Source organism: Falco biarmicus, chromosome 3, assembly GCF_023638135.1.
Source record: "Falco biarmicus isolate bFalBia1 chromosome 3, bFalBia1.pri, whole genome shotgun sequence".
Taxonomy (NCBI): Eukaryota; Metazoa; Chordata; class Aves; order Falconiformes; family Falconidae; genus Falco; species Falco biarmicus.
This window is the reverse complement of record NC_079290.1, coordinates 34,951,528-34,975,749: the sequence shown is the minus strand read 5'-3', so window position 1 is coordinate 34,975,749 and position 24,222 is coordinate 34,951,528. Positions and strand designations below refer to the sequence as shown.

General features: G+C 37.5%; 1 protein-coding gene across 1 annotated transcript; it reads left to right on the top strand.

The window, feature by feature from the left end:
• The first annotated feature begins 2,851 nt into the window (after positions 1–2,851).
• LRRCC1 (leucine rich repeat and coiled-coil centrosomal protein 1) lies at positions 2,852–24,132 on the top strand. Its single transcript, XM_056332395.1, has 19 exons — positions 2,852–2,998; positions 3,148–3,353; positions 3,712–3,777; positions 4,549–4,716; positions 6,269–6,438; positions 6,539–6,748; positions 7,366–7,568; positions 8,332–8,518; positions 8,843–8,991; positions 10,162–10,366; positions 13,414–13,553; positions 14,879–15,080; positions 16,051–16,236; positions 17,314–17,488; positions 18,180–18,343; positions 19,243–19,451; positions 19,649–19,786; positions 22,516–22,651; positions 23,896–24,132. The coding sequence occupies exons 1-19, from the start codon at positions 2,940–2,942 to the stop codon at positions 24,016–24,018; spliced, it is 3,096 nt and encodes a 1,031-aa protein (XP_056188370.1). The 5' UTR covers positions 2,852–2,939; the 3' UTR covers positions 24,019–24,132.
• Positions 24,133–24,222: the final 90 nt, after the last annotated feature.

Sequence of the window (24,222 nt, the reverse complement as noted above, 5' to 3'; positions counted from 1 at the left end):
AGTTTTCAGCCAAACTGTTTTCTTTTTTAATATGTAAGGGCAGAGCCTTCTGAAGCATGCCATAAATATTCACGTCCCAGTTTTTCTGTAAAATGTCAAACTCCTCCCTCTGGCTAAGAGGATAAATTGCCACAGTCTGTATGATTATGTCAGGGTGTCATACGTCAGTGTCTCCTGCCTCACACCCAACTACGTACTCAATACCTGGACAAATTCACTTTGATGACAGTATCCAGAGACTCAATCACTGGATATAGGGCAAAGATAAATGATTAAAATAACCTAGACACATCTGTAAGACAAGCCTAAGATTCCCCTGATACATGGAGTAGACCAAAAGGTTGTATCATCATCAAAATAAAACGCCAAAATACCACAATTTTTATAGTCAATAGGGAGCGACATTTCTCTTGAGTGCCAGCTAAAATGAGGTCAAGAGAGTGCTATGTAACAGCTATGGTTGAAAGCTGAAACTTCAGCTAATCATTTCTAGTGTTCCTAGCATTTAGGACCTTCCCTTTAAATTTTCTTTTAAAATTCTTTTAGCCTTCAATGTCAAGTTTTTAATTATCAACTAGCTAATTCTTATCAGGAATGATACCTTCAGTCACTGTAGTTTCTCTAGACTGAAAAGAAACCAGTTTAGAAAAGTAATGGAAGAGTATTTTTGTTGCCTAAAATCGATATGTCATATTTTGTAATTGTGATTAACTGAATTTCAATGTACTTGGATGAGAAGCCTCGATTTCAATCTTGTCAAGAATTTTCTGCGTGTACTCACTAGTCCTTCTTATGATCCACTCACTGATTAGATGGACTAGAAAGAACCCCATCTGTCTAAACAATGTCAGATTTTAAAGCATTTATTTATTTCCTTTTCAATCAACTACAGTGTTTCAAGCATGGTATTGACTTATCACTGCACCATCACAAATCTTTTAAGGGGAGAAGATATAGCAAAAATTAGAAACCACTTTGGCTTGCAAAGTTTCAATAACTCTCCTGTGTTGCCTCTGAAAAAGCTTTCTGTTGCTGACATTCACCAAGGATAAAGAAGCAATGGAACAAAAGAAAAACCTGAAGAAACCTTCTAGGGAAAAAAGTCAGTGTTATTCTTCCTTGGCAGACACCCAGGAACATACTGTATTTAATATGACCGATGAATTTGATCCTCCCTTTTGGTCTCCTCTTCTTCAGCTCACCTTTTGTGGGGAACATTACATTTCAAAGTAGTTTTGTCTTGCCTTCTGAAAGGAGTTCAACAGCTATTCAAGGACTTCTGTTAAGTCCCATTAGAGGGGAGACAGTTTACTATTTGCCACACCAGACCCCATGACCATATTCACAAACTTATTTAGAATATGAGTCTGCACATAAGAGACATGTGACAAACTACTGCCTTGGCAATATTCCTGTTTTCCTGTTCCTGGTACTCTGCCAAACTTATTGCACATCTGGTTTTTACTAAAAGTCTTAAGGATCTATTTGTTTCCCTGGCAGATACATCATTCTACTTTTATTATTGATCATGAAACAGACCTCACACAGCAGTCAGCTATTGGCAAACCAAAAAACATGGGAAAAGTCATTGTTCTGTGACATGCTATGATGTTTGCACTTGCATCCTATACAGGTGTTCATACTAGCTGTAGAGTTTACTGAAGTATTTCTCTTTGATAAAACATCAATGTAGGTTCATTTGCATGAGCTACTGTATACATCCATTTTTGGGGCTGCGAAGTGTGAAGAAAAGCATGATGGATTTTTTTCAGTAAACAGGTATTAATAATCACTGGCTAGCGAGCATGTCCAACAATAGCACTCATCTGTGTAAATGCAGATATTTAAAAATTAAGTGTCTAGTCTTTGTTATGTGCGAGACATGAGTTGAAACTCACCCAGTCCCAGCAATGGCTGTATTAACTGCCCACTGAAAATGATTCCCCTCCTACTTTTAGATGGTTAGATGAATCTACTCTATCAGGACAGGTTTGCATTTTCTACATCAAATGCTCAGCATTGCACTGTAAATGCTTAGTGTTGCACTGTAAAGTTATACAGTGATGCTATAATGCCATGAAAAATTAAGTTACTCATGAAGAAACGTCAATGTGGTATTTTAAAGGTGTACTACAATAGCACTGATATTAAAAGGCATGCACGGTGCCCAGTCCAAGTAAGAAGCCCATTAGGACATATAGTCCAGCCTTACTGAAATTGTTTAACCAAACTTCACCTTCAGCTACATTTCTCTTCAAATTCCTGGTTGTACTGTAACAGCCAGTGCCTTGTCAGTAGTTACAGTCAGCCAGAGGCTCTCCCCAGCCACGCAGGCCAAGCAAGATCCCAGAGTCATGGCCGGCGGAAGGCCGCCAGCAGCTGAACACAGTGCCGTGCCTCCCCTGCTCCTCAGGACCCAGCAGGGGTCCCACCACGCACAAATACCGCGGTGGGACCCCTGATTTCCGCACACGGACCCCGAGCAGGCCAGCCTGTGGGCAAGTACTGAACCAACGCTCTGAAGTGCTGCCAGGGCTCCAGTGCGTTAGAAAATGCCGTTCTACAGAGTGAATCTGTGGCCCCCTGCCGAGGCCAGGCCAGGCCCGCCTGCGCCAGGGCCCAGCTTCGAGCCACGGCTGGGGTAAACTCTTAATGCTGCACCAGCCCTAAACAAACCCAAAACCTCCACACCGTGAGCGCTGTTCATACGCTCAGGCCGCCGGGAGGGCCCTGCCCCACGGCTACCCCGCCGCTGGCAGGCGGCCCACGCCCGCCGCCTAGCGCAGGCTCCCGGGGCCCGGGGGGGAGCGGGGAGGCGCTGCTTGGCGGCCACGTCGTTGTGAGGGCTTTGCGTCTTAGCCGTAAAGCGCGGAGCGTCGCCCGTGGGAGGCGGGGGCAGTTTGAAGTGAAGCGGCGGTTTGTGCGGGCGGGCCGGCGGTATGGCGGGGGGCCGCGCCATCGCTGGCGAGCTCAGCCTCATGGATAAGGGCGTTAAGAGGTGAGGAGCGTAATGGCGTCCCGCAGCAGCCGGCACTGGGAGCGGGGCGCTCGGGATGAGGGGAGGCCAGAGCGGGGCGCTGGGCGGGGGCGGGTGGAGCGGCCTGGGGGTGAAGCTGCCCGGTGGCGACAGGGGCCTTTCCTTCGCAGCCTGCTGGACGTGTCCCTGAGCCCGGGCCTGCACACGCTCAACGTGCACTGTAACCGCATCTCCAGAATCGAAGGGCTCAGCCACCTCCGGAATCTGCAGCATTTAGATCTGTCATCAAACGAAATCCGCCGGATCGAGGGGTTAGATTCCTTGGCAAACCTGCGCACCCTAAGTTTATCCTGTAACCTGATAACGAAAGTGGAAGGTCTGCAATATTTATTTATGTCTATTCAGCAACTCGTGAAGCTTTTCTAAGAGTTGCATTAAAGCTTGCTTCTGGAAAGTATGCATATAATTAAGGTTATGCGAAGTTAGTGAGCTGCTAACCATACTATTGTGTAAATTTTAAAAAAATATATAGTCTTTGTATGATTTATCATAGCAATATGGTGTTAACTTATAAGGGAAACAGTTTATATATTTTTTAGATTTATTGTAGTTTATTGTTGTAATTTGTGGTTATGCTTTTTAAAGGCTTACTTTGCAGGTTTTGATTTGATGAAAGCAGAGCGTTCTTCTGAAATTCTTACTGTTTGTTGTTTTTTTCCCCTCATTTTGTTTAGGACTGGAAAAGCTCTTTAATTTAACTACACTGAATTTGTCATATAATCACATACATGATCTCTCTGGTAAGTGACTTTAGCATGTGCAGTGCAGTAAAAAGCATTTGCCGGACATTAATTTTTAAAAACTTGACCAAGTTTATTTTTAGAAGCTTCTAGTTGTTCAGCCAATTGACTGAGTAATGCTACTAAAGGTGCAATTGCTGCTACTATCAGCTTTCAAGTTTCTAACATCAAGGATTGTTCAGAACTGGATTTTTTTCTCCTGTATACGGCGAGGCCAAGCTTGTTCACTAAGTAGTATACTAAACATTTCAAAAAAAATGCTTTTGGAAGCATTTCGGAAGATATTTCCAAAAGATTCATATATTTCCTTTTTGTAGGACAAAAATGCAACTCTGGATATGATGTGAAAGTTCTTTTCTAAATCTATTTGTTGAAATGGTGAATTTTTACTTGTAAGATTTTTAAGCTGTAGAATCAAGGGAGTTTGTAATAGAAGATTTAAAAGAACATTGGTAACAATTTTGTTAATGAACTGAGTAACAAAAAGGAACTTCAAGCAAAATGTTTATTTTTACATGCTGCTTAGCAGTTAAACTAATCTATTTCTTTGAAGTTAGCTCTTGTAACTAGCTTAAGCATTGCACTGTGTGGTAGTGTACCGTAGCTAATTAATATATGTAGACAAGGATATGGAGCAAAAGTTGTTAGATCATTTCCAGTTATGATATATTATTTGCTGAATATTTTTCAACAGGATGCTATTTGTTCTAAACCCAATAGTCTAGGATTGCTTCAGAAATCGTTATTTTGTGGTTTTTCTCAAATTTTCAGGACTTCAGTGCCTTCATGGAACCAGTCATAAGATTAGCCATATTGACCTACATAGCAACTGTGTAAACAATATTAATCACTTACTTCAGTGCACAAAGGGGCTGCGCTGTTTGACAAATCTGACACTGGAAAAAAATGGAAAAGCCAATCCAGTTTGTCACAGAGCAGGTATGGGTCTCCTGTTAGGTAAATAATTTGTGCTCATTATGTCAGTGATTTCCCTTAAGCTGTGAGCCAGGTTCTGAAGCTTGCAAACCCTTTTGTAAACTGACCGGCCCGCAGGAATCTAAATTCTGTCAAAATTAATCTGTTTGCCATTAAAAAAAATATTATTTTTTTCTTCCCCCTGGGCATATTCTCAACATTTTATCTACTTGTATGCTTTGGTAAGGCTCAACTTTACACATATTATTTTAGGTTAAGGCTGGAGATAGGTAAAGAGTGATGGGAAGAGAAAGTATTGCAGAAATAGGAGGGAAGGAGTATTAATATTATAATGTGGGTGGGTGGAGAATGTGAAGAATGACGATAGAGATATTGAACTATATAGAATGCGGGCAGGCATGGGAAGTAGATGTTTGTCTGCTGATAGAGACCACAAGAGGAAGATCAGTAATAAGCACTGTTAGCCTTTTGTCCTTGTCCCACAGCTTCAGTAAGCAGTGATAGACTAAGACGCTCTGCAGTAATCAGCATTTTCATCAAAATAGGCAGTGGTTTCACTAGCAGCATGGAGCCAACCTGGAGGAGTATGTGTGGATACATCACTTCCAGTCGTGTTGGGTTTCTGGGTTTGGGATAGGTTTTTTTCACTGTTCAAATGTTACACCTTGTGTTCAAACAAGTTAAACTGTAGCATCCTGTTTTGCTGCAGGTTTTGTTTGTTTTCTTTCTGTATAAGAGAGGGGGAAATCTCTCACAGGAACATAGAAGTGGAGGATTGGTACTTCCGAGACAGCTCAAAGATAGTCTCATTACAAATTGTAGAACAGTAGGAACTACAATATTACAAAATAGCAACCATATCATGAGCATGTAACTGATACAGGTATAGTATGTGTACAGTTCTTAGAAAGAAACTTCAGAGATAATTGAGGTTTTCAAAAGCACCCATGAACAAGTTTTACAAATGCATTCAGGCACCATGGATGCAGTAACAGGCTATTATAAAGTTACCAGGATAACTTAGGAAATTCCACTAATTTTCTTCTGTAAGTGTTTACGTACCTCTTCATATCTGCCTTTTTGGTGGCACTTGCTTTCAAAGCTGCAGCATTCAGAAGCCAAAATTCTATTAGTTTAAATAAATCTGTTTTCAGTGCTTTACAGTTTCATAACACCTTACTTCATTAACTGAAGAAGCATGAGGTTACGTAAGCCTTTCAGAACTTGCCTTTACCTTATATTTGTCTATCCTTATACTTGATACAACTGTTTTGGTGCAGTAGGCCAATATTAAAAGGTTGTCTGTGCAACTGCAACATGCTGATGTTGGTGGGGAAATCCCCATATGGACCAGGACTAGGCAGGCAGCTTCCCAGTTAATTTGTTTTGTAATGTTGTCTATTGAAAGTCTTGTGGGTTGGGAAAGATGAGACACTTGCAAATAACTCACTCCTTTTTGTCTTCTGTTAAAAATGCAATGCATAATTTAAGATGACATACACTAGATATTGCCTTTGGAGATTAATTTCAATTTAAATCTGGTCTTTTCCTCAAGGTTATAGAGAAATTGTTCTTCAGGCGTTGCCTCAGCTAACAACTCTAGATGGAAGAAATATTTCTGCTGAACCAGCGGACCCAGCAGAAGAAAACTGTTCAGATTTGCAGTGTTTAGAAGACATTTTAGGCTGTTCGGTTTCATCTGGGTTCCCCTTATCCAGAGACCAGGTGCCATAGTTTGTGTGTACTGTTTTTAAAATTGATACATTTCATTTTTATATTGCATGCAACTCATTAATGTTACAAGGATTGTCTTTCCTTTTGATAGGACTATGTTACCTTACCGGTGTTGACACCTCATATTGACCAGGCATTAGCTCATTTTCATCAGCGTACAAGAATACCAGTACAAAGTGCCATCAGCTCCTCTACAGAGCTTGTCTCATCTTCAGAACCAGAGAAGGCTGAACTTGATAAAATATTCAGTGAGATGAGGATTAAAAAAATAGAAGATCAGATTTCACAGATACTGCAAAAGGTGAATGTTTTTCTGTGATTGCACAGAAAGTTTTGTTTGTAAAATGAGGTGTACCTTTTGATTGCACTTTGAATCATGAAAACTTTCATACTGAATAAAAACCCTAGTGTTTGGGACTGGGAGAACTACTGATCGTAGTATATTGGAAAATTGTCTTCTGGTTTTTACTCTGAAGCCATCAATATAGTAACTGAACCAGAGTAAAATATGAAACACAGCAAAATACCTGACTTACAGGGTTGGTGAAAATTAATTTTGCTAATAGTCTAAGTTGGTCTCATATGTTTGTCAGGAATGTTTTTGTAACAGTTCGTGGTGTACCTTGCTTATTTGTTTTATATATTGCACCAAGCTGCTCTGCCTAGGGATTTTGCCAAATTTCAGGTATTTCAAAGATACAGCTGTGTTCTCAAACATGCTGTTCTGTTTGGTTTATATTGTCTTCAAAGCAATGAAATGTTTTAGCAAGGGGGGAGGAGGTTGTTTGGGAGCAATTGTTTACTTTTCTATCAAAATTATTTTGTGTGAACTTTTTAAAAACAGCACCTGAATAAGTGTGAGAAACTAACCCGTTAGAAATTGCAACTTGTATGGATAAAACTTTGATCTGTTATTAGGTATCTGATACCTCAAGAAGGGAAGCTCCTCCAAATGTTCTGAAAGCTAAGAGGGACACAGATCCAACTTCTGAGAGCGAAAATGAGAGTGGGAAAGAGAACAACAGAAAGATTGTGAAAAGAAGCAAGATCCCTACTTACCGTAGAACTACCTTATCTACTAGGTGTCATGCAAATCATCTTAAGAATAAAATAATTGACAGGTATCCCAGTGTTCGCAGTATAAAGCTAAAATTAATTAAGATTAATATTGTCAGAGTGAACTAGTAGTTTGACTTGAAACATTTGGCTGAAAGTGGTAGATTGGGTAAACTAGCTCTGTTAATAATGCTGTGAAAACTACTAGCTGCTGAGCCTTTGCTTGGTCATTTCCCTATACGAGCATTTTCTGTCTTGAGGTGAAAAGGAAATTGATCTGAAGTTTCCAAAATTAACACTTTCAGAATTCTAACAATTTACATTTTCATCTTTGTTTTAAATTGTGGTTACAGACAAATTCTCCACAGACAGAGGAACTGAGTCATTAAAAAATAATAATAAGATTTATGATGTCAGAACGATGGTCAAGGATATAACTGCCCATATTTGGTGATGAAACTGAGAATGCTATAGTAGTTTGATTTATATAGTAAATATCGGAAGTGATGAATAAAAGGTGATATAAATTGGAATATTTTAGTTTAGTCAGCCACTGCAGCTCTACAGCTACTCTGCTTCTCTAAAATTGTTTAATAGCTACATGATCATAAGGTGTTTCTCAGGTAGCATCTGCTAGTCCTACTTTTTTTACACCTGAAGATTTGAATTTAGCTGTTTGTTTTATGATTTGCTTGCAAGTTACTTTCTGTGTGGTTTTGTACTCTGTACAATTCAACTTCTACACAGAACTCTAAAATTTTGACCTGTTATAAAGTGTCTGAATCCCCTGTTGTTTTTTAAACACACCTTGATGTCCTGCGGTTATAGGGAAGAGAAGAAGAGTTCCTCAAAGTGTCCACGCTCCAGTCAGAGACACGCTTATCCCAATTCATCATCCGATACTCGAGACTTAGAAGTAGTGGGAAGAAAAGCTGAAAAGTTAACTGGAATACAGAGCAATATAGAAAGAGTAGAAGAAATTAATTCAGATGCCACAGAGGAATCAACATACCGAGTATGTTTTGCATCAAGTTAAATATGAGTATGTCTTCACCTGAAGACAACTATATGTCTCCTGGTGAAATTTTAACGTGGGAAGTGACAAAAATAATTGCATGTAGATAGTATCAAAAAAGTTGTGGAGTTCTTGCACTGTCTTTGGGAGAGAATTTATTTCATTTTATGGTGATTTTTGGCCTGGTTGCTTGCACTTCCCTTTGTCATCCATGAATTCCAGAAAGACAAAATATCTTATTCTACAATTACGAATATTGTTTGTCCTTTTTGGCCACACTGGAATGTTTTCTATTAAGCTGATGCTTGCCGCCTTATTGTTTAGGTACTGATTCGAGAACTGGATCAGGAGAAAGAAAAGAGATGGAAAGCAGAGCAAGCAGAGAAGAAATTAATAGAACATGTCAGAGAGCTACAGAGACATGCAAAAGAAGAAAAGAATATTCAAAGTATGGCTGTATACACTTCAGACAGGTGGGGAAACAGTGCTGTAGCATAAAAGTTTGTTTTGGTTTTATTAATTCAAGACAATTCAATTTATAGACTGAAGAAATGAGAACAGCTTTAAACAATATGCTTGGAAAATAATGCATCATGACATAGTGCTAGAATTTCTCTCAGTATTGCCTAATGAAATTCCTTTCTGCAGCTTTCTTCCTGTTCCTGTCTCAGAACAGTACCAGTATGTCAATTTACCTCCATTTCTAGCTGTTACTTTGCAAGCAGTCTCTATCATAATTACACTTTACCTTGCAGCTCAAGCCCTAGTAGCTGTCTCGTGTCATGTTTTCATCTTCCAGTTCCCAGTCTCCCTTTCCACTTATACATACAGTGTTCTTTTTTTCCTGTATGGTGCACTTGAGCAAAGATGTTTGTGTCAGGGTAGAGTTGGCCAATAGGCAATATGTTGTGCAGGTCAGGCCTAGGGTATCTCCCATAGACTGCTACCATTATCCTTGTGAGTTCTGAGCAGCATGTTCCCCCCCCCCCCGGAGTTCTCTCTTTTAACAACATATTGTTTGTTCTCAGCTAAGACTGGAGATGTCTGCTGTATTTATATTTTTTCTTAACTGCATTGTAGTTATCAAAGTTACATTTTCCTTTTTGTAAGGAGGAAACAAGCCAAGTGCTTCCTGAGTTGCCATTCATGTCTGGCTCTGATTGTTTCCTTTTTTTCTTTTTGTTTTAGGTCCACTTTGCACCTTTACTTGTTACTACCTTGTATAAGAGGCTTATTATGTTCCTTTTCATTTGAAATAGATCTTATGTCAAAAATTACTAGAATATTTAAGGATATTTTAAAGTTTTCTGAAGAAAATTATTAAATTACAAATTGATACTATATGTCTGACTACTGTATAAAGCAAAGTGGTACTGGAATGTCATTTCCTTAAAGACCTGTCTATGAGGTTGTCTCCAGCTTAGTTTCTTTCAAAATGAAACTTCATCTAGAAATGATACACATTACTTCAGTAATATTTTACGTATTTTTAAACAGGTTTACATGACAGTGCTGTAAATAGTAAAACTCAGCAAAGAACAAGATATAGTGCTACAATACTTACTAATGTCTTTTTCTCAATGTATTTGGCATCAAACTAAATACTAAAATGTTTGTAATACTTTAGTGGCATTTATTCTCAGGCTAAAGGAACTGATATTGAGAGAGAGAGATATTAAAGCAAGACTGCAGGCAGATGTCCAACAGTTGAAAGGTGAAACTGAAAGACTGACTAATGAGTTAAATCAGGCAAGAAACAAAGAAGTAGAACATCAGAAGGCCATGCAAGCTTTAGAAGAAACACTGTCCAAGATGGAGACACAGAGGCTGCAGCAACGAACAACAGAGGTAAATATTTTCCATGAGTAAATAACACAATGACAGCAGGATGGCTACTATAGTCCTAGATATTAATACATGCTATATTTTACGAGCCTTAAGTCTGAGTTTGCCACAAAAAGACAAGTATCCTTTTTAATTGTCAATTAACGTTTTTTATAAATATGTCATGGATGTGGTTTTAAGATAAAGGAGAATAAGTCCTATGTACTTAACACTGAGAGTTGATATTTTCTGAAAATCAACTTTTTAAAAATGTCGCTGAAATCAGTAAAGATTTTACTATTGGTATGAAAATCTGGTGGTTCTGTTTGTTTTGCTGATCTAAAGAATCAGATTATTTTAATTGTGACCATAAAAATTGCTGAGAACTTAAAGATTCTGGTTGTTTTGGGTTGTTTTTTGTTGTTGTTTATTTGTTTGCTTGGAATTTTTGGTTTTGTTTTTACAGCTGGAGAAGATAATGATGCTTTTGTTGCCACAGGCACTTTGTTCAGTATACTAATACGTAAAATCAAGATGCTGGACCAGATACTGCCACTATTTCTGACTGACTAACTGATGAATTTTCAGTGGTCAAATGCTCCATCCTCCAGTATCTGTTCCTGTTGTTTGATTCTTATTCCTGTGTCACTGAGTGCATCCACTTACAGAAATTGAATCCTAATATATCCATTGGGAAAAGTGTCTGAACTGCTAGTGGGGTGCTGTAGGGCGTGTTGTTGCTCAGATACCCTGAAAGGAAACAGAATTGGGGAGGGTGCTGGCAGCCAAACTGTAAGAGCCATTCAAGTTATGGATTAGCCACCCTCCACTTTAGGTTTGTTTAGGCACCTGAGTGGCTCTTCCATTTCCTTCCGTACCTGTAAAGACCCTGAAGCTATTACGGATCTAGAAGTGACCTTCAGTTTAGATCAGGTATCTGCTTGTCATTTTGAAAACTGCTAAATTAGTGATTTAGAGAAGAGTGGATGGTTTTGGGGCCTTTGGTTTTTTTGGGTTTTTTTCTTTTTCTATAAGAAAGTAAATATTTATGTATGAGGTTTTTATTTTTTCTTTGAGTTTGTAGAAGTAATCTCTTTTGATAGTAGTAACATCTTTTTTATTAACTGCAGAATTTTAAGGGAAGGCCTTTGTTCCTGTATTTAAGATTCTGTAGGAAATATTCTTTAATAATTATGTTTAAAAGAATAATCATGATTCTCTAAGCCTAACAAACTCTAGAATATTTTATAGAGCTTTCTCATAGTACACATTGGCAGTTAGCTTCAGTGGTAAATTTTGGTTACTTATGGTAGTCACTGTTCAAGGATTCCAGTCAACATTACTAGATTACTTCTTTAAGGGGTTCAAGATAAATAAGTTACAATGGATCTAAATTGTACCCTATTTTCTAGCAGTCTTTAAATTTGTATGTGTTCTCACTTGAAATTTTTGTTTTTAAATACTGCAGTTTAGGAGAGAATTGCTTCACTTCATCCGCAAAACAACAGGAATGCAGTGGGGATGAGTTTAAGTGTTGCTTATGAAGAGGCTTAATATGTAGAACATGAGAACTTAAGTTCATACTCAAGCCTCATAACGATTTTCATACAACTGAAGTTACTGTATGAACTTTAGGTACCTCTAGCACTTTGAAGCTAGAACTCATAACATGCAGCAGCGCTTATGTATCTTAAGGGACATTGCAGGAGATGATAAACATTGGAAACAATGTTTTATTTATCAGTGCAGGACATGCCTTACATGTTCCTTAATTTTTATTTTTTTTTTTTTATTTTTCATTTTGATTAATTGTTCAAAAATCAAGTTGCAGGAACAGATGTGATAGAATTCTGAAAGAAAACAGATTTTGGTTGGGATTTTTTTATTACTTGGTCTTTTTTGTTTTGTGGAGATTGGGGTTTGTTTGTTTTATTGTGAGTGTTGGAAATCAGACCAGTTGTTTCTGGCATTCTAGCTCTGCCGTTAGATAACTGACACTTAAAACTAATCTTGAGTAGTCCATTAACCATTCACAGATTTGATAACTCTGGAAAGCAGAGAGATTAGAATTGTGGAAGTACAGAATTTGGAGGCCCTTTGCTTTGCTTAGGAGGACAGATTGACAAGATAGTTGTTACTGCTCGCTACTTGATCACAATAGGATTGAAATGAATGCTACAAGTAATGATTAAGAGTAAGAAAATCTCCATTAATATCACTTCCGCTGTTTCTGTTACACATTCTAATCTGGAGCCTTCTGAAGTGTCTTGATTCTGAATTACCATTTCATGAGTAATTAAAACCTTTTTTTATAACTTTTTTCATATTTTTTTCCTACTTGTTGCATCAGAAAAGACAGCTTTGTATGTAAAAGGCTTAAGATTATATGATGGATTTATTCATAAAAATTTGCATCAAATGGAAAAAGTGGACTATGTCACCTGGTATTTATAATATTTAATATATATTATTTAATAATATATATTAAATCATTAGAAAGAAGCTCTGTTCAGCAACTTTAAACTGTAAAACAATAAGATACAGATTTTGGTAACTGTGGTGTTTAAAAAAGTTATATTGGATGCATCTAAAAATATTTTGCTTGAAACTAATGCAAGTATTACAATACCAGAGATTCTAACTGAGGAAATCATTCTGCAGATATATTTGTTCCACTTCTCCACTTTTGGGGTCTTCATACAAATTAAGTAAATGTCCTTGGTTCTTCCTGAAAGTTGCTTTTTTTTTGTGTGTGTTGTAGTAAGTTAATCTAAGACTTAATTTTTAAAATCTTGTCTTAAATTTCTGCAAGTGTAACAAAACAAATTAAGCTAAAAAAAACCCAAACACACACCACAAAACATTCCTTTGTCTTGGGCTAGGTAACATAATAACATTCCATAACATTTTGTGAAAAATACAGTTGTGGTGTTTGCTGTAAACATAATGGCCCAGGTAGACATGTGTAAAACTTAATAAAGCACCTGTTCCTTTGTACTCTAGTATAAGACATGAAGAACAGATTACAGTTTTAAGAAAATCTTGTTTCTCTTTCTATTAATTCAACACAGATGAAACAGGTGCAAGAAGCAGAGCTTAAAGCATCAGCAAATGAAAGAGAAGTACAGTTACTTAGAATATCCTTTCGACAACAGAAGGAGAAGATAAAACAACTACATGAACTTCTTATATTAAGAGAGCAAGAGCAAAGGTATGGGGTCTTCTATTTTCTTTTCAGAAGTTAATGGAGATGCTAGTGTTGCAAATGTGTTTTGTTTAAAGCCATTCTGCAAAGTGTGGCTGTGGTTTTGGTAGTTTGCTCTTTTGTTAATGGGAGAGATGGTCTTTGTAAAAATGTAGATGTTTTCCCACCCATTTTCTTGCTCACTTAAGCATATCTTCATATCTTGTAGATTCCTGACTCATAAAGACAGTGTAGGCAACTGTGTTTTTCCAGCCTTTCATTTGATAGGTTCTTGTCTTATTATATGGCTGAATTCCTTTTAAATATTTCAATTGAGGAAAGAATCAGATAAAAATAAATCACATATGATTTATTGTCTGAAGGTCTGCATATACTACATAACACGAAGTTTAAAAAAAAAATAAAAGTCAGCTTCTATAGTATCTTGTTTTAGGGTGGGTTGGCGACTTGCCCATTTGGTTTGAAGAGGAAAACTTGGCTGTTTTCCTCATTCATTTCAAAATTTCCTGTTTCTTGGAGAATACTTGAACACCAGATCTGTGCTATTTAGCTAATACAATTAAATATGTGTGCAAACTAAAGCAACAAGTGGTGTGTGGTATACTAGTATGTGAAGGAAGTTGTTCATAAAATAAGTTGGTTACAGTTCTTTAATTTTAGAAGGATAAATTTATTCCAATACCAAGATAACTGCAGGTTTAGATGGGAAGAATCTGATAGCTGTGTTTTGAGAACTTCCAGTTATTATCTCATACATCTCCAAAAGACGTAATGTGAAGGACAGCAGGTATATTTTGTGTTTGTGCTTTAAGACAGATGAACAGAATAGTCTTAAAGTACAGGTACTTTTGCTATAACATTCTCCTATAGGGATGCTTTCAGACAGGAAGGACATATTCTGGAACTCTTTAGGTCTCCACTGCTGTTGCTTTTCAGATTTTGGGTCTGAACAAGGAGAAACAGTTGAGTGAGGGTGAAGAGAATGACTGCAGAAGAGGTTATACAGTTCTTTTTCCCCCGATTCCAATGTCTTTTCCAGATCTTTGTTAACAGCAAAGCAAACAAACGCTAACAGCAAAAGAGCAATTGAACAATTTCTACAGCAGTTTGAATTTAAAAGTAAGGTTATTCCTTTGGGTGTTTTTAACAGTACTCAGCACAGTTTTCCTCATCCCAGGGCCATTGTCATACAAGACTGAAATCTGTCTGTGAAACTGAGGCATTTACTCCATTTATTACGTAATTTATTGTCCTTTTTAAGAAATTCTATGAAAATGAAACAGTATTGTGAGATACTGCAGGTCTTGTCTCAAGTATATGTTTAACTTCAGGAAAGAACTTGAAACCCGAGTTGCTTTAAATGGACCTGAATTTCAAGATGCTTTGTCAAAGGAAGTGGCTAAAGAGGAGCAGAGGCATGAACAGCGTGTTAAAGAATTTCAGGAGAAAATTAATACGTTAAACCAGAAGTACAAAGAGTTAGAAGATGAGTTTCGTTTAGCTTTAACCATTGAAGCAAAAAGGTTTAAAGAGGTGAGACTAAGAGAACATTTAATCTCAAGCTAAATGTAGCTGTAGTTTTCTTAAACGTGTAGGGTTTGAGGGGGCAGTTGTTTTGAGTTTTTTTTGATCCAAAGTCTCTCCTTCAAGGATTCATCTAAAAGTATGGGTAGTAAGCCTTGGAATATCAATGATTGGAACACAGAGAGGAAATGCCAAGTCAGCACTCAAAAAGCCCAGCATTTTTGTTCATAAGTAAAAGTTAATCAAAAGAATTTAGAAAACCTTCTGTCTGATGGTATTAATATCTTTTAAAAGATGTTGACCTATTAGAACATACTAAATTATTGTAAAAACTCCCTCATGTTTTGCTAAGGTTATGGTTACATATATTCTAATGTATTTAATAATAAAGTTCTCTATTGTTTAAATTTTCAAAACTGAATTTTGGATAGCATTTTGAAATTCAAATTCAAAACTTGTTATGAAATTCCTTAGATAACTTATTTCTATGGCTAGTGTTCACATTATTTTATATGTTAAATAAAATTTTAAATGCTTCATCTTGACTTAATACATGGGAGAAGAGGGGAAAGAAAAGACTGGGGTTTCACCCTTCAAAGCTTTCTCTTGCAAGGGAAAAAAATATAATTAATTCTAAATTCTTCTGTCCAGATTTTAATGTTAATCTTAACAATAAGATTAAGTCAAGGCATTGTTTTCTTTTCCTAAGATATGTTTTCTGCTCTACTTCCCATCTACCCATTGATTTGTTTTTTTCATTCTGTTTTTACCAACTTGTAGCTGAAAAGAACCAGTTTTTAGAGTTGAGGTATCACCAACAAACTGGTAGAAAACTAATCTCAGATATTAACTGATTTCCCATACTGTTGAGGAACCTCAGTTTCCTTCTTTATTTGAAATTCCAACATCATTTGTGTGTATGTATTCACACTTTTTCCAAATGTTAGCATTTTTCAAGTCTTATCTTATAAAACTTTAGGTAAAAGAGGGTTTTGACAGTGTTGCTGCTGATCTAGCTGAACATAAACGAGCCCGCTTTGAGTTGGAACAAAAGGAAAAGGAGATGGCAAGTCTGATCCAAGACCTGACAAGTATAGTGAAAGAACAGAAAGCAAAGATTGCAGAATTAACAAAAACAAACGAAGAAGCTACAGCAAACCTTAAGGTACTTGTTTCAAAACATTTCAACTACCTACATGATATTTTGGTAATATTTTATCTATAAAAGCTAACAATTCCATACGAGGTAGATTGACTGAAAGACGTTAAGTTTCCTGTTGCACTAAAACCTAGTACTCCACATCACCCTTTTTTTCTTGCATCTTGCACTTCTGTTTCTCACAAACACTGTTCCTCATAAAGCAAAATCTAGACTCATGTCTTCAGAAGTGCACTTCTTGCCTTGTTTGCACTAACAGTTTGTGTATAATCAAGTGGCCACTCTTCACTGAGATTTAAAAACCTATATTAATCGCCCTGACCCTCTGTAAATACAAAGTAATGAAATACAGTTCTGCAGTGGCCGCTGTATGTGAGGTAAAGATGAAATTGAATAAATAATCAAGTGTAGTTATTAGCAGCTTAATATCTAAGAGTTGCATAAAATTAGCAGTATTAGTCATTAATCTACTAATTGTCTAATTTTAAGGTTAAATACTGTGGGCACAGTTGCTTTATCTTCTACTATTGATCACTGTATAGTAACATACTGTAGTAAGTAGATCCTTAAAAATCTTGGAAACACAACCTTTAAACTGTTGTGTGAACCAGTCCATGTATGTATCCAGTCCCTCTTTATGTTAAACCTTCTGTGCAGTACAACCCCTGCGCAGCTGTTTCTCATCTCCTCCCCTACATGTTGCTGTTGGGGTGTACAAACACTGTGTGTTGCTGTACAGAATAAGATTCTGCCCATCAGTGATGTTGCTAAAAACAAAGTTAAAAAATAGCTACGTTAAACAGCTGTAATCTGTAAAACAAAAAGTAGCCTGCATAACTGCATAATTTAAGGTGGGTATTTAGAAATCAGCTTTACAGTTTTCTGGGATTGAAATATGTCTATTTGAAGCAAATCATTTGTGTTTTATTACTGGGAAGAGATGCAGATAGAACACTGTATGCAAGCAGTATATTCTTCTTTTGTCACATGTAAGTACTACTTTCCTAGCCACTTATATTGGTGTGAAATTTTGAATAGCTGTTTTAAAAGATCTAATTGTGTTTTTCTAATATTTGTTCGTAGTGTCGAACTGGAGAACTTGAAACTGTGATTGAGGAGCACAAACAGAAGGCTATTCAGGTTGAACTTCTGAAAAAGGAAAATGGAAAGCTTATTTCTCAGCTGACAGCCCAGGAATCTGTGATAGACGGGTTAAAAATGGAAAGGAAAATATGGGGGCAGGAGTTGGCACAACAGGGTAATTTTTTTTTTTTCTTTTGTAGAAAGAAATTGTTGGTATTCAGTGTCATACCTTTTAAAGGATGCCTTGTTGATCTTATGCAGTTGTAAAGATGGCATGCTAAAATAATCTTCTGTAGTACACAGGCCATTATAGGAACTATAACAGCAGTAGTGGGAGGTAATTGCAAATACAGTTTACCTATTTCCCAAAAATATCAAAAAACCATGATGTTATGCAAAAAACTTTCAAATATGAAACTAGGAAAACATGGATTTGTAAATATTGTTATGTAATGCTACTTTTCTATCAGATAAGTCTAATGGGAAAATCTCAGTATATATGTTAAAAAAAAAAAAAGTGTTAACTGCTGGGTGAAAAAAAGCTTGGGCTTTTATCACTTTTCACTATTCATGTAACTCAGCACCACCTTGTGGGTTGTTTGAGATTAGCTGGGTCTGTAAGAATTACTGGACTTTTATCAGAGAATTTCACAAAGGATAAAATACAGACCTTCAGTTCTACATTTCCTCTTTAAGTTTTACCCACCTACAGATTAAAGCCCTGCAGTGTTTCTAGTGGGCAAAACGGTCATGTTTGATTTTTAAGGTGGTTATTACCTTCGCCTCCCTCCCCCTCCTCCAACATTTTACATCTTGAAGTCATTTGTAAAATGAGTGCTGTAGTGTGAATATCCTGTTTTATCTAGGAGCTCATCTTGCTCAGGATCGGGGAAAACTGGAGGCAAAAATTGAAGTTTTAACGAATGAGATTGAGATGTTAAAAAAGCAAAAGGAACATGACAGTGATACAATAAAAATTAAAAACAAAATAGTGGACGATCAGACAGAAACAATTAGGAAATTAAAAGAAGTAAGTGCCATGTCTGACAGTTTGTGTGCTTAGTTAAAATTAAGACTTGCAGTGAAAGTTGTTGTAAAAGGCTGTAATGAAAGCTGGCTCTGCACTCCTAGTTTAGCAAGCACGATCAGGCTGTCAGTGGCAATTGATTTCACTGAGTGCAGATGAGGGCCTTGTTTTAACTTGGTGTACAGAGATGCTACTTAAAATATCTCTTTGAGCCATATGTATGTGAAGACTTTCTTCTCTTTGCCTTGCTTCAACTTATTCTTGATAATGATTTTGTAAGAGGAAAAGCTAGGGTAGCGTAATTTTTCCTGTGTGTTTAGAAGAAAAGGAAAAAAAAGTTTGCTTCAGATCTATTTCACAATGTAAATATTTTTTTCTTTATTATGTTCTTGTAAATCAGTATTTTAACAGAAGAGCTACTATGTTTTCTTCTATTAATTCCATTCATGTCATTTAGAAACTTAAGACTTTAGATTATTAATCAAAGTTTTATAGCATGTTACATCAGTCAAGGTTAGATGCGTTACTCATTAAGCTATATAGCCACGTAAAAGAATGTGAGCTCAGTGATTTGTGTATGTGAATTGTTGTATTAGTTATAAACTTTTTTCTGAACTTGCTTTCAACTTCAGATTTATGTTTTGATGTTTTGTTGTTTTTTAATTCTAACGTCTTTCAGATGAAGATTATTTAACTGGCTATCACTTTACTAAGTGTTTTTCATATAATTATATGTTTAAAGAGCAAACTTTCACATGTCCCTCTCTGCTTTTTTCCAGCATAGACTAAACACATATTCTTAAAGGGTATTTAACAATATAGTTATATTATTGAATATAGTATATTTAACAATAAAGTTAAAATGAAGGGAGTTTGTGTTCAAAAATATTTGTCTCCTAAAGGGCTTACAAGAAAAAGATAAACAAATCAGAAAACAGCATGAAGAAAATCTGGAAGCTCGGAAACTTTTTCAAGTACAGTTGGATGAAAAGGCTGCTGAACTTGAAGAGCTAATGGGAAAATTAGAAAGGCTAAATGGAAGAAAAGAGGAATTAAAGCAACTGCTAGAAGAAAAAGAAGTAGAACTTGATGACATTAAGAATGCACACAGGTGACAAAAGTGGCAATAATCCTTTGAGATCATCATAGTATGCAACACTGCTCTGAAGTTATTCTATGGTCAGAGAGTACTTGCTGGCTATTAAAACCCACAGAAATATAGAAAAATGGAAGCATGGAAAACTTTTTTACTCCCTTCTAAGAAGTGGTATCTATATCCATTGTAAATGTGTGCGTTTTATTTTTCAGTGCACTGAAAAAGAAGTGGCAAGGTAAAGGAGACCTATTAAGTCAGCTGGAGGTGCAGGTTAAACAAATGAAGGAGAGCTTTGATATCAAAGAGAAACGGTTGATTGAAGAGAGAAACAAAAGTCTTCAAACTCAGAGGTGAGCACCTTAATAGCTTATTTTGTGACTGCTCAGTTGGTATAGAGTTGCCCTGTTAATAATAGTACAGAAATGTGTGATTATTTAGTGAAAAAAATGCATAATGCCTTTTTAAGTACTTGGTGAGCCCAGTTGCCGCAAACTCTGTGTGCATAGACATAATTCTTGCTATACAGGTGACTGACTTTGTGAAACTAGCATCCAGCTACAGTATTTTTTCCTTGTAACTTAGCTATGTTCCTATTTTCTTTGAAAATACTTGGACTCTACAGTCCTTCCTCCCTAATATGCTCATTCCACCACAATGCTTTTGATTTACCTCTGTGAGGAAACTTGATGTCACGTTTGCATGATAGGGACTCTTATACAGTCATCAAACATGCTGGCTGGAGGCATGCAGTGAAGATGCTTGTACACATGAGGGACAGTCTGTAGCAGAGTTTCGTTGAGCATGAGCCTGTCAACCTTTTAGCTTGTAACCAGAACATGTGGGACAAATTGGTTGCAAATTGCAGGTCAAGCCAAGCAGCTGTGGCTTGCATGTGGGCTTAGAAGGGGGGCCACAGTGCTTGGCTAATGTCTCTGCAGGATAATGAAAATACCTCATGCACTTTGGAGGAAATTGAGGACTGATCCTCAATATTTGTCACAAGAATACTAATAAATCATAGAATTGTTTAGGCTGGAAAAGATCTTTAAGATCATTGAGTCCAACTGTTAACCTGGCACTGCCAAGTCCACCACTAAACCATGTCCCTAAGTGCTACCTCTAAACGTCTTTTAAACACTTCCAGTGAAGGTGACTCCACCACCTCCCTCCAGTACTTGACAACCCTTTCAGTGAAGAAATATTTCCTAATATCCAATCTAAATTTTTCCTAATATCCAATACCCAGTTGCACCTCCCCTGGTGCGGCTTGAGGCTGTTTCTTTCCTCTTGTCCTTTTGTTTGTTATCTGGGAGAAGAGACAGACACACACCTCGCTACAACCTCATTTCAGGTAATTGTAGACAGCTATACAGTCTCCCCTGAGCCTCCTTTTCTCCAGACCAAACAACCCATGGTTCTCAGCCACTCCTCCTAAGACTTGTGCTCCAGACCCTTCACCAGCCCCGCCGTCCTTCTCTGGACACACTCCAGCACCTCTACATCCCTCTTGAAGTGAGGGGCCCAAAACTGAACACAATATTCAAGGTGCGGCCTCACCAGTGCCAAGTATAGTCCTGCTGGCCACACAGTTTCTGATACAGGCCAGGATGCTGTGGGCCCCCTTGCCCCCCGGGGCACACTGCTGGCTCATGCCCAGCCGGCCGTCAGCCAGCTCCCCCAGGCCCTTTTCCCCCAGGCAGCTTCCCAGCCGCTCTGCCCCAGCCTGCAGCGCTGCCTGGGGCTGCTGTGACCCAAGGGCAGGGCCCGGCACTGAGCCTGGTTGAACCTCCTACAACTGGGCTCGGCCCATCGGTCCAGCCTGCCCAGATCCCTCTGCAGAGCCTCCTGCCCTCCAGCAGAGCGACACTCCCCCCAGCTTGGTGTCAATTAATATTTCAGCCTGTGATAAACAGACTGTTTATAAGTTACCTGTCATTCTCTTCTCATACAAGTAGCAACAAGTTTTAAGTTTCTTTTATTGTTTCTCTTGTACTGTCAATTTTTTTGAGCAGTTAATAGTAAATACAAGATGATACAGAAACAAATACTCATAACCCAGAAAACAGGGCCTTAGATGATGCTCAGTTATTTTATGTGTTCAATTATAGAGAAGTATGGTAGACTGCTGCCTGTGATAAGCTCAGATTGTTAGTATGATTTTTACTGTACTCTTTGGCCCCTTTCTCTTTTCTTCTTTCCTCCCAACTATTCTTAAGAAAAGAATAGCTAGTTAATTATTTACTACATATTTATCTAGCAGTGATAACCACAGTGTTACTGAAGGAATAAGCTAGTATGATGAAGATTTTTTGCTTTACAATTTTAAATTAAATACTTTGATGAATTATACTTTCAATATTATTTTAAGGAAGGTTATTGATTAATAAATGAAAGAAAATAACTTGATGGTTGAGTTTGATTTAAAAAGCAAACAAACAAAAAAAACCACAATTAAGCAAAAACCAACCACCTCAAATAGTCAGTAGTACCAGGTTTTGAAATTGTTAGATGATCAGTAGTGAAGCTGAAATTCTGTCCCAAATAATTCTGTTTTGCTTCAAAATTTTGTGGTAAATCAGTTGTGTAGTGGAATAATTTGCCTTGCCTTCTATTGCTACATATGATAGAATTATCCTCTAAAAGCAGAATTTGCTTGCAGTCAAGGAAATACTTCTACTGTGAAGCAGACACTTCTCTCTTTCTGTGAGACACAGGCTTACAGGCCATTTACAGGGTTGCATAGTTCTGTCATTGACTTCTCAGGAAGCAAAAGCCTAAGTAGATGTTTGAAAATAGGTGGAGTTCTTACCCATATTGACAGTAGGAAGCTCAAATCTTCGTATTCTTTGCTAGTAATTAAACTCTTTCTGCTGAGAGGAGTGCCAGAAGCCCTAAACACAGTGCATGAAACTAGAACACATGCTTGAAAAAATGACATGTTCTGATGCTAGATATTGAAATAATTGTCTTCGTGCCTGTGTTATTAAAGCCTTATCAAAGGCAGAATTGAGCAAAGCAAAATACTTCAGTTGTTTGCAGGAATGTGATTTTCTTTAAAATTTTTTTTATCATTTTTTAGGATTGCTGTGGAAAAGCTTCATGAAATGGATAATGCTTTTAGAAAACAGCTTGAGTCAATGTTGGCAGCCCATCAGGAAGAACTATTGCAGCTGGCAAACGAAAAGGAAAAACAAATAGAAGCAGCAAATGAGAAAGTAATTTTAATACTAAACTTAAATGTTTACTGTATTTGAATTTTTATTCTAAAGCTGCTACAACAGTGGTGCTTGGAAGTCACCTGTTTGTATCTATCTGGCTAATCTCTGGCTGGAAACAGCCCTGGCTTAATCACAGAATCATGTAGGTTGGAAAAGGCCTTTGAGATTATCAGTTCCAACCGTTAACCCAAGGCTGCCAAATTCATCACTAAACCACATCCCTAAGCACCACATCTAGGTGTTTTTTAAACACCTACAGGGATGGAGACTCCACCACCTCCCTGGGCAGCCTGTTCCAATGCTTGACCACCCTTTCAGCAAAGAAATTTTTCCTAATATCCTCCTAAACCTCCCCTGGTGTAACCGGAGGCTGTTTGCTCTTGTCCTTTTGCTTATTATCTGGGAGAAGAGACAGACACACACACCTGGCTACAGCCTCCTTCCAGGTAGCTGTAGAGAGCAATAAGGTCCCCCCCGAGCCTCCTCTTCTCCAGGCTGAACACCACCACTTCCCTCAGCCGCTTCTCACAAGACCTGTGCTCCAGACCCTTCACCAGTTTTGTTGCCCTTCTGTGGACACGCTCCAGCACCTCAGTGTCTGTCTGTCTTGTAGTGAGGGGCCCAAAACTATGCAGTATTCGAGGTGCGACCTCACCAATGCCAAGTCGAGGGGGACAATCGCTTCCCTTGTCCTGCTGGCCACACTGTTGTGGATACAAGCCGGGCTTGGCCACCTGGGCACACTGCTGGCTCATGTTCAGCTGGCTGTCAACCAGCAGTTCAGTTTACTACTCAAACTGTACCATCATGAAGTTCTGTATCGAAGCAAAGTAAAGTTGCCATGCTATGTAGCTGTTACGAGTCGATAGCTTAATATTTCCTAATCTATACAGGCAAGAATAATGATGATTATGCCAGGTAATTAATTTCACTCACCTAGGCCAGTGTTAACAGTTGCTGTTCCTGTCATATACTGCATTCTTCCTTAGTGTGACAACTGGTGCTTTCTCTGCATAGTAGGTATTTTGGTTTGATACATTACTATCTCCTAGCAAACTAATACCTTTTTTAAAGCAAAATTCTGCTACTGCATCCAGCGTCAAAAGTAGTGCATTGCTTATTTAAACATAAGCATATCACTCTTGCATAGCTCATCAGTGTTAAAAATTGCCAAGATTATATGGTTTTAGGTATATTAAGGAAAAGCAAGAATTCTATTTGATCTCCATGTGCTCTTTCAGGTTTACTATGTTGAAGAAGAAATGCGGCAGCTTCTGCAGGAAATGGCAAACAATAAAAAAGCCATGGAAAACAAAATAAGACGACTTACACATGCACTGAATGATATTCAACAAGATCTTTGAAGATTATTAATATATACACTAAAAATGTGTATTATACATATGCAAATTCATATGCTACAATGCACTTTTCCTTGTTTTCTAGGAAATAAATTCTTTGTGATATATTTTGATGGTTTAGCAATCAGACAAATTTTTACATTATTTTCGTAATGGTTATTTCTAGCTTTTTGTTACTTTTCAGTATTTCACTGTTTTGTCAAAATG

Excerpts from the sequence above, each read along its gene's own strand:
- LRRCC1 (XM_056332395.1), top strand. The coding sequence starts at position 2,940 with ATGGCGGGGGGCCGCGCCATCGCTGGCGAGCTCAGCCTCATGGATAAG. Across the intron at positions 17,489-18,179 it reads GCAGGAGTTGGCACAACAGG|GAGCTCATCTTGCTCAGGAT; the intron begins GTAATTTTTTTT and ends TGTTTTATCTAG. Across the intron at positions 19,452-19,648 it reads GACATTAAGAATGCACACAG|TGCACTGAAAAAGAAGTGGC; the intron begins GTGACAAAAGTG and ends TTTATTTTTCAG.